The sequence below is a fragment of the Cucumis sativus genome, chromosome 3 (assembly GCF_000004075.3).
Source record: "Cucumis sativus cultivar 9930 chromosome 3, Cucumber_9930_V3, whole genome shotgun sequence".
Classification (NCBI taxonomy): Eukaryota; Viridiplantae; Streptophyta; class Magnoliopsida; order Cucurbitales; family Cucurbitaceae; genus Cucumis; species Cucumis sativus.
Window position 1 is genome coordinate 30,061,873 of NC_026657.2, and position 17,696 is coordinate 30,079,568.

Here is a 17,696-nt window from a genome sequence, read left to right on the forward strand (position 1 = left end):
ATCCAACGGTGTAAAATTATTTGCCACATCGTTCCACATTCTTTGAGGTATAAAAAGAGGAGGAAGAAAAAGGGAAGAGATAAAATGGCAGAAGAACAAGAGCAGTCTTTTTCTTTGGGTGAAAGTAAAGGATAGAGTGACAGAAAAGTGGTATGTAAAATGGGGTTGAGTGGGCATTGTAAATGAGTGGTGGTGTTTGTGAAAGCAGCAACATTCCCTCAAATTTGATGCTCAGAATTGGGTATCATCTACTTCATCTCTTATTCATTCTTCACTCACTTTCTTCACCTCAATTATTTCTCTCTTCACACTCCATTTCAAATCATACCTTTTTTTTTTTGTTCCTTTACCTTGGTTGGTTTTGAAATGATTCACTTTTTTTTTCCCAATATAAAGCTGTTATTTATAATCATCCATGTAAAATGGCGTTGCATTGTTCATGTCTCCATCAAACGTCTAATGTAGTCGAAATCTTGCCAAGAAGTCAACTTGTGAGCGAAACTTTTCATAATGTGTAAGAAAATGAAAAAAGAAACTTCATCACATTGGAACCAAACCAATGTTTTATTAGCATAAGAATGAATGTTGTATAGAGATTTCCAACAATTTCCAGTTTCGTTGTGCTTATAACCGTAAATTAATTTGTTTGCCTACCGGTATATTTCGACATTTACATCTTGGCTCGGACTTGTGCTATGACCTCCCTTCTCAGAAGTTTTCCTGAAGCCGACTTCGGAACACTACTTGTGAATGTTACTTTTCTTAATCTCTTGAATGGTGCAACCTGCAAAGGGAAAGAGGGTGATCATTTCCAAGCATTCCATTGTCAAAATGATGGTTGTTTTACAGCTTGTTTTGCATTTTTTGGTTTTATGCAGCACACGAAAAGCATCTTAAACATAGCCTTAAAAGGCAGCTCCCTTGGCAAAGGGGCAGACAAACAGTCTCTAATAACAACTACCTAGAGATCGTGTGTTGAAATTTTCAAGTGAGGTTAATAAGAAAAAGGTCCTTTGTGTAAAGATTATATGCAAACAATGACATCTTAATAAAATGGTGCTTCCAAGAGTTAAAATATGTCCATCTCAACAAAAAAGAATTTATTTCATTGTTCTTGTTGGAGCGTTTGCAAAAGATTACCTGTCCCGCGACAAAAATTTTAACATCTTCTTCGCTTATCGAGCTATTGGGAGAACGAACAACAAATGCAATAGGGACTTCACCGGCTTTATCATCAGGATGGCTACAGGTGGAAATTAATGTCGGAGTTTAAAACGAAAGTAAGAAAATAGAAAGAAAAAAGGCCATTATGAACGTCCACATAAGACATAACTAAGACACTATAAATGCCTCTATATTCTACTTACGGGATCACAATGGCATCTGTTATTTGAGGGTGAGAAAGTAGCAGCGCTTCAAGCTCTGCTGGTGCAACCTAATATGCAGACAAGAAAGTTGAAAAAAATTGTTACCATTCAACTATAAAGGCAGCTAAAGATCATACTTCTAAGAAGAAGAGGCAATGCACATATAACATTATATATATTCGACGAAGCCAAACGAACAATTAATACATACAAAAGATTCTAGATTAATGTGAAAAAGTAATTCTTGTTGAATGGTTGCATTAGCTTGAAGAATGGGTGTTTTGGTAAAGCCTATAATAAGAATAACCGATCATAAACTATCATCAACACATAAAAAATAGGATGTATATTTTAATATTTGTAGTTAGTGATTAGTAATTACTAATTAAACAAAAAAAAAAAAAAACCAAGTTAACATAGAGACAATTTTATGCCATCCATGATCTTAGTGATGGTTATTTTCTAGAGAACTCAGTAGGTAATGGAAGAATTGATGAGAGTCTGATGAAGCATTAACGAACTAACAAAATGCTTTGAGCTAACAAGAGGTGCCTAATAAAAGGAAATAAAGAACTCCCAAATGGAAAGTTTCGAATTTGAGTATGAGAAGTGGAACCTGAAAACCATAACATTTGATGAGTTCTTTGATTCTGTCCACAACAAACAATTCTCCTTCTTCATTGAAATACCCAATATCTCCAGTATGTACCCATCCCTGATCATCTATAGTTTGGCTGGTGGCTTTCTGATTGTTGAAATATCCTGAAATGTTCATGAAAACATCTACCTTATCAGACTAGTATATAGGAATAGAAAAGGAAGATATAGAACCAAACTTGAACATTCTAACAACAAATTATCAAGAAATGAAATTGACATCTTTAAACTGGAAGCAATTTTTTTATTCGTTTCAGCAAATCCATTTAAGCAAGTAATAACATGATAGGAATGAATAAGAATGAAAAATTAATAAGAAGCTTCAAATGAAATTAATAAGAAGGTTCAAATGAGGAGATTGGGTCAAGGTAAAACAATTCTAGGTTGCTTTTTGATCATTGATGTGCCCATCAATATAATTAGTAATTTAGTATGGATGAATGCTATTCATCAGAGCAAAAAGCAGTTGTTCTTGAAAGAAGGTTTGGTCCTTGTTAAGGTCTTATTTTGCTTGATAGGCATCCATTTTTATTTTAGTTTGAGTCCTTTATTATAGGCTGCTACTTATATTATTTTATTATTCCTCAATAAAGTTTGGTTCCTTATGAAAGTATGTGCTTTTAATGTATCTAATAACGTTAATCTTCTATACTAGCAATTTCCAAAAATCCCAGAAGGGGGAAAGAGACATCCAAGGAGATCCACCTTTCATCATATTTGGTCCACGGACGCAAATTTCCCCAGTTTCGCCAGGTGGAAGACGTTTCTGTGTTTCTATACTCAAAATTTGGGCTTCAACTCCTGAAACAAGGGATCCAGTTGCCCCAGATTGGGTAGATTCTACTCCCACATTCTCCACTGAAATTACTCCACAAGTTTCTGTCATACCATATCCCTGTAAAGCATAAATTGCAAACCAGTTGAAGACTACTTAAAGAAACAAAATAAAAAAAATATCACAGGGAAGCACTTGGAGCAAGGGAAATCCGGCTAAAAATTTAAATTGTTCTATACTCTATATTCTTTCCAGTTTTAAAAGAGGTGTAAAACTAAAATATATGCTAAGTTTGGGCATATTAGTTTCGTTTTTGCATGATTTACGTCCTTGAACCCTTCCTAGTGGAAGGCTTTTAAAACAAACTTAAGTTCCACTTTTTCCTTCCAACACTCAAGTGGGAAATTACTTTTTCAGAATTACTGTAGTAAATGTAATGAAAGATGCTCTGAATAGAATGAAATCACTTCTTATCACTATAAAAAGTGCTACTTTGACTCAACCTCTTATAACCTTAGCAACATGCTAGTTTTGATAAAGATAGTTTTGACCAACAGTTTAGACAGGTGCAAATATAATAATCAGCCCACAGATAATAGGACAAAATTTAGCTCTCAAAGTCTATCAGTAATTAGTAAAAATCTATTGAACGTAGAGTTTATATGATCGATAGATTTTGCTATATATGCAATATTTTATAAATATTGTTAATTTTGTACTATCCCATAAAATTATTCAAATAATATAATAGTTTGACTCGCAGGCAAAAAGGAAAGTGCAAAATGGATTTGAGAAGGCAATGTTCAAAACCTGGATGATCCTGGCCTGAGGTATAATCTTAGAGCATTCATCCATCACATCCTTCCCAAGAGGCGCTGCCCCAGATAAAATCTGCCGCAACGACGACAAGTCGTAATTTTTCACTACCTTTTGCTTTGTCAAAGCTATAATTACAGGGGGAACAACATAAAGATGAGTGATCTTGTACTTCATCACCAACCCTAAAGCCTTTTCCAGCTCAAACTTTGCCATTGAAACAACGGTGTTTCCCCTTTGAAGCTGCGAGTTAACAACTATAGAAAGACCAAATACATGGAACATTGGGAGAAAACATAAAAACACGTTTCTGGGATCACCAAGAAGCTCTTGATCTTGAGTCACCATTAAAGACGCCGTTATGAAATTTCTGTGAGTTAAAATCACTCCTTTACTGATCCCTGTCGTCCCAGATGAATACAAAAGAGCCGCTACATCGTTCTGACCCACTTCACTCACCGGCAAATTGGACACATCGCCGGCTTTTTTAATCAAATCGGAGTAAGCCCAGATGTTGGAACGGGAAAATTTTGAAGAAATTTTAGAACCCAGAATTATAGAAGGTAAGTTGAGTTTACCGATTACGTCCCAGAGTTCGGGAACGGTGATTACGAGCTTAGGTTTGCAGTTAGCGACTTGTTTTGACAGTTCAGCGGAAGTGTAAGCAGGATTACAAGTGGTGGCAATGGCTCCGATGGCGACGATGGCGAAGAAACAAACAAGGAAGTGAATGGAATTGGGCGCGAATATGAGAACCACATCGCCTTTTTGAATCCCGAGTTGGATGAACACATGAGCGAGCTTGGAGACTTGGATTTGAAGCTGACGGAAAGTGAGGGATTCGCCGGAGTCAGCGTCGACAAGGGCAAGGGCGTTGGGATAAGAAGAGGAGTTTCGAAAGAGGAATGAAACAATGGAGATTGTGGGGTCGGTCGGAAAGTGGATTGGAGGACGACGGGAAGTGTAAACTTGCGATTGGGGATTGAAAGATTTGTTCATCGTGATATCCATTGCCAAAATGGGATTGAAGAAAGAGGATGGGTTGGGATATGGGGGATTCAAAGATTTGGTTTTTGTCCACACTACCTAAAACAAAAGTTTTGACTTCTTTCTATCGGATCTTCATCCCAATAAATCGTAAGGTAAGGTTAGGTTTTAAAATGAATCAACCGTTGTGACATTGACAGAATTGATTAATACCTAAAATGGTGAGGTTTAGAGTTTCATGCTCATCACGGATGCTTCGAAATGTCTTGAGAAGAATTTCCAAAACCGAGGGGTTATGAAAAGTTTGGGATTCTTTTTCATGAACTAAACTTTAGTCTTTTATTCTTTAAATAACAAAGGTTAGAGTTCATGCTCATCACTGTTACAATGGATTAAGAATCGGTTAATCGTTTTCTTCTATTTCTTCTATTGTTTGTATTCAATTTGACGAAATCTTTTGGTTTTTTAGGTATAATAATTTAGGATGAGAGGACTCAATCTGAGCATTGCTCTGTAAGTTTTTAACTTTGTCTAATAATAAAATTAAAAAAAAAATCCCGATTGAATTTTAATACAACAACTCCAATCAGAAATTGAACATCTTATCTCAAAAAAGGTTATGTTAATTACGTTAAATGAAGCTCAATCATGTCAGTTTGATCTTGTTTTATTAGTCAATAATTTATTAATAGCTATAATTATTTGCATTATGTTATAAAAACCTACAATCTCATCGTATGTAAGACTATATTTAGTTGTCTTTTTTAAACTATCATACCAAATGTTTTCTATAGAGTCCATTCGACACAACTTATTTTCGAATATATACGAAATATAATTTAATTAGCATAAAATAAACAGTTCATATACATTATTAAACCAAAACAAGACTTTAACAACAAATCTCATTTCAACTTCGTTACAAAAAGATTAGTGTTAAATTATGATATAAATATAAATTAGTCTCACATCAATGTTGGATTAAAGTTTGGTTAATTATTTACAATTGTGAGCTAAATAGTATAGTCTTGATTTAATAATATTTTTTTTAGCTTGTGTTACTTCAATTAGGGTGGACTCCAAATATAATTTCTAAAAAATTTCAACTCAACCTAATTAATTCTTAAAAGTCGGTCGGCTCCATTTTGGTTGAGTCATCGAGTCTTTTGAACATCTATTGCTTCAATGACTCTATCGGTCAACTTGTAGTAAGACTTAGTTTTTATTGATGTTTATGTGAGGTGCCTACATATTAACCCATTAAACATGATTGGGATCTCTTTAGACATTGCTCTAGAATGTAGAGTTACAAGAGTGACGACCTTCCACGACCGTTTCTAAATTACTTTGGAGATGACTACATGCACCCTCTTAAGAAAAGATGAATATGGACTTGTAGGGATGTGATGTGACTGACCAATAGGTGAAGTTTGAGGTTTTATGTAAAAAGATGATAATCGGTTTGAAACGTAGATGATCTCCCTTTTAATCTATGGATGCTGCCTATTTCTCTAATTTTTTACTTTACAATTCACCTTAGACAAGACTTTTGTTGATGCAATAACGAAAGGTTATAAAGACTATCGACCAAGTAAGTTTGTTGGAAGAAAAAGAGTTTGAAAGGATAAATTAGAATGTTAAATTAAATTAAAAAGATGAAATGGTTGAAATATCTTCGGAAGAAATATTGTGAAATGGACAAAATTGTAAAACGTGAAGCAGAGAAATTCCCGTAGAAAGAAAGAGGCGATTTTCTTTCACATTTGAAACACACAATCACTGTACGCTACCTACGTGTCCTTTGTGGCTTCCAAAGCTTCTCCTTTCCTATTCTCCCCTTCGGTCGGTTGCCATTTTTCATCCTCAGATTCTTCACCCCCTTCTTCACATTCTTCCATTCTCTCCACACCAATTCCCAATTCCCCATTCTTCTCATTTCTCAATGCTCTCATCCATGGCCGACCCTTCTCTTTCCTTCTCTTTCTCTTCCTTCTCCTCCCAACCTTCCCTCCACCTTTCCCCCTCTTTCCTCCCACACCCTTTTCTTTTTTCTCCCAAATTCTCACTCTCCCATCATCGCCCATCTCCTCTCCTTCGTTTCTCCCTCAAATCCTCCTACTCTGGAGGCTTCATGGGTGACGACGATTCATTCGGATTGTTTCCTTGGGCCGACGGTGATTCTGGTACGTTTCTTCTTCTTCATCTTTCGTTCTTAACAAATCTGTTGCTTATGCTGAAGGACCGATGCGTATGGTTACGTTATTTACATTTCCCCCAATTCTATTTACCTGATTTGGTGAGATTATGTTTGATTCCAAATGGGGTTTCCCCCCTTTTATTTTATTGATTGAGAAAAGGGTTTTTTTTTTTTTTCTTTTTTAAAAAGTTTGTTCTGTTGTTACGGTATGAGGGTGGTTTTCGTAATTCGAGTGATGGGAATGAAATGAATTATTTGGGTTCTGTTTTATTTATGAAGTCAATCTATCTTGTACAAGGGATTGCTTAAATTGAAATTGTGTACAGAAATCCATTGGCTTCCTGAGGAGAGAGTCACATTGTTCACCCCTGATGGACTGGTTCAGATTGGAGGCTCCATTGTCCCTCGAAGAATTTCTTCTTCAGATGTATGTCCTACAACCCCTTTGTTATTTTTCAGTTAAAACTGGCAATTACAGTGTGTTTTGTATTGTTATGTGTAAGTTGTTGCAATCTGGTTCGTGTTTCGATCAAATGGATGTTCTTTTGACAGAAAAAACAAGGGAAATCGAAAACTTCCCAAAGATTCCAACGGTTTCAAGAGAGTGATTACATGGATCCAAAACAGAGCATATGTCTTGGTGCTCTATTTGATATTGCAGCAACAAATGTGAGCCCATTTGGACAGTATTGTATTGAGTTAAAGCCTTAACGGATTTGTCTTATGCTTTACTCACTCTGTTTAGGGACTTGACATGGGAAGAAGACTTTGTATCTTTGGCTTTTGTCGTTCTGTTGAGATGCTAAGTGATGTTGTGGAGGACATTGTTTTGGAGCAAGGTGGAGAGGTTTGTTATAAATCCATATGCACCATTTGTTCCAATGATCGTTTTGTTGATCTGGGGTGAATTTGTTTGAGTTTCATTTTTTCATTTTTTCATCTTCTGATGTTTATAGGTTGTAGCAGCAGAAAAGGCAAGTAAAGGGGGATTGCAAGAGAAGCTAACCATGACAGTTGCTGTACCACTTCTATGGGGGGTTCCTCCTGCTTCTGAGACTCTTCACTTGGCTGTTCAGAGTGGTGGAGGTATTGTGGAGAAAGTGTATTGGCAATGGGATTTTTTGTAAAGTATGATATTCTTTCAGCCTTTTAAGTTTTATTAACCATTTCTCTTGTGCATTCTGTACATAAAATTGATGTAAATATATGTACAAAACTGAAAAGGGCAATTGTCACATGCTATTGTTAACTATAAATATTGAAAATGTATCAAATTATATAGTTTATTTTAGCTCATCACCTAATTTAATTCAATTTCTTTTCCCTTTACCATCCAGTTGAGCAACTTGGATTGTTGTTCATTTTTAGTTTTGACTTAACAGAAATTGTCAGTCTCTAGTACAGCACAGTCATCATGAAGATTAAAAAGTTGATTTGCTTTCTATATTTTTGGGATCAGATTAGACCCATCCTTTTTTATAGGGTTAATGAATGTCATTGTTTCGGCCAAGCCATGTGATTCATTTGGTGTGGGTAGGCCTTTTTTCTCGTCTTACATGAGAAAGAAGAAAGTACCTAAATGACCAAAGGTTGCTCAAGAACATTGGTTGTTGGTTGGTGCCTTGAATTTCAATTGATTGAAATATATACTGCTATAAAGAGATCAAGAGATTTGTAGGTTCAGGTTCGACTCAATAAAAATAAAAGAAAATGATTTTAAACACACCCTTCGTTCTTCTAAATTAATTTAAAAACTCAAAGTCATGCACTATTCATTTCTTGACTACCATTTTTATGAAATGAATAATATTTGGGAGTGATGTTGAAATTGTTAAAATTATTTGTCATTTTTCAATACTTTAAAACACTCCTCTAATCATCTAAAATTAATTTAATATTAAAATGAATTAAATGTTTGGGTGAGGGGTAACATTTTGTTTATGAGCCAAAATTTAGTGACCACTTTTAAGAATTTCTAACATCCATTTGTTTTTCTAAAGGAAAATTACTCCTTTCTCTCTTTTTAAACTTAAATGGGGGTGAAGTAAGAGTAGGTCGAGGCTAGTTTTTCTCCATTGGATGGCTGTTTAGATTGATGACTTTTTGGGCTGGTTCAACATATGGGTTATCACACCTATATGGACCTCCCATTTTAGCTGGAGATGTGCTCCATTATAATCAAAAGGTGATCATAAATATGACTATTACTGTATGAAACAACTAAAAACGCACATTACTTATTATTGTTATCCTTGAATTAAGGCCAAAGGCAAATTCATGGTGATCTAATGCTTCAAAACATTAGCTCAACCCCTAAATGAAATAACGGAACCTAAAAAATGCTTGGCGGTAGGACAAGAATATAGAATACTTCATCGAACATCACTCTATCCAGCTCAATTCGACATTAGTTAGATCGATTTTTAATTAAACATCAAAACGTGTAGGGTCGAAAAACATATTCATATTGGGGTTGAGGTGTTTGAGGCTTTTCAATAGTAAATTTAATATAGAGTTGAGATTTGGATACTAAAAATATTGCATTTTTCATAAACGCAGGTGAAATTTATAAAAGTTGATAAACTTCGTGGGTTGCAGGTCTTAGGTAACATATTTATGAGTCAATAAATTAAAATAGTTATATATATACATAACACTTCAGAAATTATAGTGTGATGAAATTCTAGTAAAGATCTACACTAGCTAGCTGGTTACTGTTAATAAAGGTCAATCTATATAAACTATTACCACTCCTAGAATTGAAATTGAAATTTCTCTATAGCATATATTTAATGCACATATTTTCGCTATTGTTATTTTCTTTCTAAATTTTGAGTCTCTCTCGATCCAATTTGAGGTCTCTTTAAATTTCAAATGTCTAAATTTATCTCAGTGCTATTAAATCTTAACCATTAGTTCTAATTTGAAGTTAATTTTGTATGGAGCTCAAATTAGTAGCCTAATAATAACAATAATTTTAAATGCAATACTCAATATTTATAGAAGAAGGTTAATTATTTGAGAGATATATATCTTTAGTTATAGAACCAAAGTTAACTCCACAAAATCGAAGCATAGAACTAAAGTTGAATTAGTCCTTTCGACAAAAAAAAAATGGTAGACATTTTAATTACATTCTATCGAATCTTATATGATATGACTGATATATATTTTTTAAAATTTTTTTACATATTTTTACTATGATATAAACAAAATATTAGATTCCATCTTCGTGTAGTTATTAAACGATGTAATATAGGTTAAAAATAAACAATGTAAACAATTAAAAATATGAGAAGAAACTTAAAAAGTCAAATAGAAAGAGAAATTTTGTTTTAATTTTAAAAAACACACATTTAATTTTCTAGCTTTCTTAATTAAATTTAGTAACATGCTGTTATCTCTAACTTTTGAATGTAACATAAGCTATTTTATTTTTTAAAATAAAAATTGTTATCAATAAAACACAGTTTTAAATTTTAAATATAACAAAATAATTTTAGACGTTGCTATTTTATTATTAATCTCAGTAAAATCTAAATTAAATTTAAAATTGATTGAAAATATACAAATTAAAATTAGATAGTTGAAGATAAAATTAAAATTAAACAAAACTTAAATTGGAAATAAAAGCATTTTTAAAAAATCTTAATCTGACTTTGGGTTGCACATCCAACCCTAGAAGTCTTTAATTTTCTTTTTCTTTCTTTCCTTTTATTAATTTTGTTTATAAAAAAAATGGATAAACAAACAAACAAACCTTTGAATTGGTCAATGAGATTATCTTCATTATTTTCTTCTTGTCTTTATTTTTCTTTATTTTAATTGAAACCCCACTCTTTATTTATTCAATTTGTCCATACAATAAAACCAAAACCCATATGCTCTTTCATCATCTTCTTCTTGGCTGCTTCCCCTTCAGATTCTCTTCTCCCATCGCCATTCTCATCCTCATAATTATTTACTTCCCCATGGCTATTATGTTAAAGCTTCATATCATTGACCAAAATATGATCGACATTTCAAACATGTTTGGCTTCACAATTTTCAAAAAGTTTTAAATTACAACTTTAGCCATGCACCTTCCTATACATTTTTATCTCTCTAACATATTTAATATCAACTTGAAACTTCAATTTCTAAATTTAGTAATTTGACTATTTTATTAAGTCTAAATTGTTAAATTTGGAAATGAAAAGCATAAATGTTCAACCAAAATATATGTAAATTGAATCATATCTCTAGTGGGTGAAAACATTATTAACAAGTGGTTTATAAAATCCAAATATTAAAAAAAAGAAGAAAATTTATATAATTTTAGACAGTGTAATCCAACTATTGCTTTGACATAAACAAAATTATATTAAATATAACCTTTTAAGTTAAATATAAATTTAGAAATATCTTGGATTTCATTTAATTATAAGATTAATCCACTCCATAGTCCATATTGCACATATATTGTTTTTTTTAATAATTAAAGTCTCTCTCATTTCTGACAATTGGTGTCCTCTCCACTTTGCAGACTTCAATAATTTAGGGTTACTTAAAATAATTAGAACCACACTTCAGCAACACTTAAGACTAATTAATTAATTAAATTGTACATATTTTTCTTAATTTCCTCCTATTGTCAGCCTTAATACCATCCTCCCCCACATGTACTGATTGATGGATGTGATTTAAATTATCAATTACCTTTTTTTTGCTCAATTCGTTAATTAAAAGAGGTGGCTTCAATTTCTTTAATTATTTATTAGTTTATATATTTTCTTTCTTTGAATTTTTTGTTTTTATCATTTTTCAAAATAACATCTAACAAATTTTGATATTTTCGTTGCATATCATCTCTAAACTTTTGACTTATACATCATTCCTATCATTTATGTATTTACACTATTTAAATATAGACTACACATCCAATTTGATTTACTTTAATTAAACTTGGAATTAGAGCTTATTAATTAATTACGTACCCTTAATTAATTTTTGTTTATCAAAGATGTAGTTTGTAAGGGGAGAAAAATCCAAAACTCTAAACAAGAACTTTAAATTAAGTGGACTTGTAATGCTTAAATTTCTCACCAATTGATATTAGTTTAATTGTAATGATCTTGATTCCCATCATCTAAGACAATATATATATATATATATATATATATATATACTTGAAAAATTATAAATGATAATAATTGATCATATTATATTATGCTCTGTTTAATAGTTTAATTATATGTACTCTTCAATTAATCTTCATTATTCACAAAGTACATGTACTTGTACTTTTATATTTCTCATTAACGCAACCTACTTTCACTTGTATGGTTTGATTTGAGAATTTTTCTTACAATTAATTGAGAGCATGAATGATTTGAATCATTAACGTAAATAGATGTCTCAATTATTATTAAATATATTATGTTTCATTATTATTGAAATTTAATTCTTTTTCGTTTAGAATATACATTTTATAGTTTTATAATTTTGAGCTGAATTTAAAATAAGCACTTAATAAGGGTATAAAAAAAATTGTAACTCAATTAATAGACCAAAAAAAAAAAATCCTCCTTTAAACTAAAGATTCAATTAACTCATCAATCAAATTGAAAAATAGCATAAAATACAAAAGAAATTAAAATCAGTGTTGATCATGATTATTAACAAATATTTACACCATTCTCTAAAAGAAACCCCAAAAATCTTGTATCATTTACAAAAAAAAAAGAAAAAAAAAGAAGAAGAACACACACAACAACCAAAAGTAATTTGATCAGGAGTGAGTGTGGTAGCTTCATCAAAAAAGAACATTGGTGGTGCAATTACTTGAACTAATTAGCTGCTTAATTTCCTCGAGCCCATAGTCCATAAATGGACTATAGTTATTTTCCATATTACTATTATTATTCCACATCCCTTGATCTTCTAATTGCTTCTCATTATTATTCCATCCATTCACAACTCTAGACCACTCTACAAAACTCATATTTGACGACGACAACGATCTCCTCTTCTCCTCTACTCCAATTCCGCCACCGTATTCCGCGTCTGATGAGCTGCAACTCCCTTGATCCCCTCCAAACACAAGCAACGACCTCTGATCACCTAATTTCACATGATAATTATTTTCACCCCCCACCATTGTACTCATCATAAAGCTTTGATGATCTTGAGAGACAGCTTGATGATTAAATAATGGAGTAGCATTATTGTTGGTGGTAGTGGTGGTGGGGTTTAGGAGAAGATTGGATGAGAATGATATGGGTTCTAATAAGGTGGAGATCAAGGGCCCATTATTGGAGTATGAAGATGGTGAAGAAGAAGATGAAGATGAGTTTGTTGATGAAGGTTGAATAAATTGGGGCAGCATCCCATGTGGGCTAGTTAGTTTCTTCTTCAATTTTGTGTTCCAATAGTTTTTTATATCGTTGTCTGTTCTTCCTGGTAATTGTGCAGCAATTACTGACCACCTACACATGTTTGTAATACAAAAAAGTCAATATATATTTATTAGATTAGACTCAATAACATCCTTCTAATCTTCTAAATTCAAAATAGTTATATTACACATCAGTGCTATCATTTTAGCAATACTATGGATATAATCATAACTAGATTTGGGATTATAAAAAAAATGATCATGATGATGACCTATTATTTATAGTGAAGTAATTTAGTCATTAGTGTGTGACTTTTTATAGAAAGGGTTTCAAGTGAAAAATATTCTCCTACAAAGTAGTTTCCCAAAAAGCCCTCTCAATTAAAATTAGTTTTTAAATATTTATTTGCATATTAATTAACTAAATAAAACTCAAATAAAAGGTTTTCAATTACTTCTCAAGCAATTATATGAAATCATAATTATATTCCAAACAACTCTAAAAATATTCACCTCTCCCAAGATTGTTCTATACAGAAAAGAAAAAAAAAAAAAAAAAAAAAACCTGAGCTGGTAGAGTATGGAAATAATTATCTAAAGTGCAATTACTGTTTTTTTGTTGGATAAATTGTTTTCTTTTCTGAATATATATGGAAAGGCAAGTAACGAACCTTTTACTTGAGTATCCTACAAACTTATATGATCAGTTGAGTTAAACTAGGAGTTTGAATCTTTTTTTTCTTTTCTTGTTTATATCAAAATGTGCAGTTTGAACTTTTTCCTTGACAGATTAATAAACATAATTTGTCATATATATATCATGTGAATAAACAAGTAAATAATTCAACATCAAGCATTTTTTTCATAATTAATTAAGTATGTGGACACACATAAGGATAACTATGAATCAAATTACAAGAGAGAGAGAGAGTGAAAAAAAAATAGTGATAAAGATGGTGAAAGAGAGAATGAAACAGGAACCTGCTTCCAATGGTAGTATAGAGATTGCAAATTATTGTATCTTCTTCCTCAGAAAAATCTCCATGTTTGATATCAGGTCTCAGATAATTTAACCATCTCAATCTACAACTTTTCCCACATCTCTTTAAACCTAAACACAACAAATTAACTCCAACATGAGCATATATAGTTCAACAAAATTAAATACCTGATCATAAAATCGGCTAAATATATCTTTTTCAACAAAAAAAATTGACCAATATGTTACTGTCGTTGTTAGCAGAAAAAGTTCGAATCTCCTTTGCTTCATATATATGGATAAAAAAGGAAGCGAGACTTTATCAAAATCAAGATAGAAAAAGATTAATAATTACCAGCTTTTTGTGGGAGAGAAATCCAATTGCCACCAGTTCCATGTTTTTGAATGTAATCTTTGAGCTTTGCATCTTCCTCAGGAGACCATGGTCCTTTCTTCACATTTGCTTTATCACAACATGGAGTTCTACCCATTTCTCTCTCTCTCTCACTCTCAAAATTGATTTTTTTAAAAAAAAAAAATTGAGAAGTTTTGGAATTGAAAACCCTTGAGCTAAGAAAACGAGAGAGATTTAATTTACTTATGTTTCAAATAGACAAGACCCTTCCTTCTCTTATTGAGAAACAAATCAACACAAAAGTCAAAAAAATAAATTTCTCTCTCTCTCTCTCTCTCTCTCTCTCTCTCTCTCTCTTTCACATAACTCCTTATCATAAATAGAAAGAAAATTTAAACCCAACACTCGAAAAATAGAGATTATGATAATCAAGGTAAGGATCAAAGATTTTCTTTCTTCTTTTTTCTTTTGAGCAGCCTCTTAATTTTCAAAGGAATCCAATGACTTTAGCTAAAGAAAAAATATATATGAATAGATAATTAAGATGTTAATGTGTATTATTAATTTTATATGCACGTTGAAAATGATGGGATGTGGCAATAATTTTTAAATTTTCGAGCCATAATTAAAAACCTAAAATTTATTAGACCCTCTTGTTTAATTTCAGAAAATCATGGAATTTTGCCCTTAATTATTTTATTGTATTTTAGTGGTCCAATTATATATGCTATTTGTCGCTTTGTCACACCCTCTCTCTATATATATTATATATATACATCAGCTAGGCTAGCTCAAAAGCTTGATGTATATACTCGTATTTAATTGTGTGTAGGGAATCCTTGTAATTAATTATTATTCATGCAATGTATTATTCCTTTCCTTTTTTTCATATTATATATTATAGAGGATTGGAATGTGATAAGTGACACGAAAAGTACTCAAAATTTTATATTTTTATTACAAAGTTCAAATAATTGATCTCGAGGCTCTATTGTCTCAACTACGTGGTATTGGTTGCAAAAAGGTTTTATCTTTTCTTTTGAATTGGAATGATTTTGAGAGGTGGGGTTTTGCCAAACTGTATAAATTAAAGTAGAGAAGAAGAATTAATTAGATTATTTAATTAAAAAGGATAGGGTTAATTAATTAATTTAATTATTTTGAATTATTTTGGTGTCAAATTAAAATTGATGATTGTGGGTTTTAATTTTCAAACACACCCTAGATCATTCATTATTTCAAAATGGAGGACGCCAAAGGGGACTATTTACCAACAATATTAACTTTTCACTTACCATTCATACTATAATTTCAAACTTTCTATCAGCCTTTGCCTAATTGTCAATCTTTTCTTTTTCTTCCACTTCTAGATTTTATTTTTTACCTATTCTACTTTCAAATTTGGTTTGAAAATTCAACGTCCAAATTTTTAAAATGTCAATGTTAATTATTTATATTATAATCTATTAAAATAACATTTTGTTGATTGTTTTTTTCTTTTTTGTCTTACGGGTCTTTTTACAATCTAATGTGTAATTCTTCGACCGATCGACTTCGATTTAGTTGTTTCTAGTTGATCGTTTTGGTTTTTTTTTTGCCTACCATGCTAATTACTTCTATTACAAAGTATCTACAAATTTACTTCTTAATTACTATATTGTGATCATAAGTCATTTACAGTCACTATATTGTTAAGGTTCAAGAACACAAGGTCCACATGATTTCTCCCTTCTCTTCCCATCATTCAATGTGTTAGAGTAGCACTTTTGCAAGGAAAGAGAACAAGCCGAACATCAATGTGATATTTAGCTTTAGTCGAATTGATTAATTTCTATTGTATTGTAATATGGGTTGGTGTTCGATTTCATTTCAACTATCTCAACAACGTTGTCTCAGTCAAAGTACTTACTTACTCATCAAATAGCGTTGGACAAATAATACCACATTGTTCCGATGTTTTCTTTTACCTGTCTATTTCTCCTATCCAATCTATCACTTTACTCTCTACATACATCAAAGAAGATATGAATCCAAATTATTATTCTCACATCAATAAATACCATTAATGCATATGTTGAAAAAGGTAAAGATCTTCTAATTTGTCAATAATATTGTAGTTTTTCAAATTTCTTTTCCTTGTTTCATTTTGCCAACTTGGTAAATGTTGACCAATCGAAGAATATCTCCTCTTATTTAAACACTTTTCTATATAGAATCGTGTTATAGTTAGCTTCTTTCATGGGTCAAAATGTTTATACCCATTAAAAAAAGAAAAAGAGGGGAGATTGAGTATCATTTTCACCATTTGCCTAACAATTAAGTACTTGATAAAAGAAGAATACCTCCCTAAAGAGATTTAGTTAACTTGGCTACTCAACTATATTTTTAGTCACTATATGTGCCTTTAACTTAAGTTTCCATGTAATTTGATTTCTATATTCTATAGCAAGATTTAATTTAATATCAACCACATCATAAAGATAAGTTTATTAAATTGACAAATAATTTGTTCAGTTGTCACCTTAACTTTTCTTTTTGTTTGTTTAATTACTACTATATATTTTATTGCCATTTAAAACCTCTTGCAAGAAGTTATATTAAAAGAAGTTTTCTCTTAATATACATATATGTGTGTGTGTGTGGTTTTGATTTTGAAGTTGGTGTTTTAATTGTACTGTAAAGAATGATTATGATTGTCACCTCACCAAACGACATATGCAACTCTGTCCTTCATCATATCTTCCTTTCTTTTATTCTAAGAAAGAAAAAAGAAGAAGAAGAAGAAGGAAATCCTTTTGCTATTAATCATTATTCTCAATAATACATTTTACTTTATTAGGAAATAACTCTTTAAGTATTACTTGTGAAATATTAAAACCATGGTATAGAAATGGTAAAAAGAAACATATAGAATTTTTAAAAATATAAAAGATCATTTGGCAAACTAAGAGAAATTCATAATAAATTAGGGTAATTAAAAATTAAAATGAACTATATATGAATAGCAAAGACATTGTACATACGTATATAGATTGCAATTTGATAATATATATATATATATATAAAAGAATGAGTATAGCCTTGTTGGCCTACAAGTCAATTTTATGAATTAAAAGCATAGTGACAAAAATATATAATATATAGTAGTCAAAAGCTTGTAGTAATTTTAGACACAAAAGTATAGTAT

The 17,696-nt window shown here is 31.3% G+C and overlaps 3 protein-coding genes across 3 annotated transcripts; 1 reads left to right on the plus strand and 2 right to left on the minus strand.

The window, feature by feature from the left end:
- Nucleotides 1-523: 523 nt before the first annotated feature.
- Nucleotides 524-4,885, minus strand: LOC101204417 (4-coumarate--CoA ligase-like 7). The gene is made up of 6 exons (XM_011653664.2): nt 3,610-4,885; nt 2,730-2,919; nt 1,984-2,129; nt 1,368-1,435; nt 1,141-1,243; nt 524-784 (listed from the first exon to the last, which is right to left on the minus strand). The coding sequence occupies exons 1-6, from the start codon at nt 4,624-4,626 to the stop codon at nt 671-673; spliced, it is 1,638 nt and encodes a 545-aa protein (XP_011651966.2). The 5' UTR covers nt 4,627-4,885; the 3' UTR covers nt 524-670.
- A 1,463-nt stretch (nt 4,886-6,348) lies between these two features.
- LOC101221206 lies at nt 6,349-8,098 on the plus strand. Its single transcript, XM_004137792.3, has 5 exons — nt 6,349-6,785; nt 7,126-7,226; nt 7,352-7,468; nt 7,545-7,646; nt 7,756-8,098. Exons 1-5 carry the CDS (start codon nt 6,545-6,547, stop codon nt 7,924-7,926), a joined length of 732 nt encoding a protein of 243 aa, XP_004137840.1. The 5' UTR covers nt 6,349-6,544; the 3' UTR covers nt 7,927-8,098.
- A 4,263-nt stretch (nt 8,099-12,361) lies between these two features.
- On the minus strand, nt 12,362-14,957 carry LOC101215587 (transcription factor RAX2). Its single transcript, XM_004137928.3, has 3 exons — nt 14,510-14,957; nt 14,157-14,286; nt 12,362-13,266 (listed from the first exon to the last, which is right to left on the minus strand). Exons 1-3 carry the CDS (start codon nt 14,643-14,645, stop codon nt 12,594-12,596), a joined length of 939 nt encoding a protein of 312 aa, XP_004137976.1. The 5' UTR covers nt 14,646-14,957; the 3' UTR covers nt 12,362-12,593.
- Nucleotides 14,958-17,696: the final 2,739 nt, after the last annotated feature.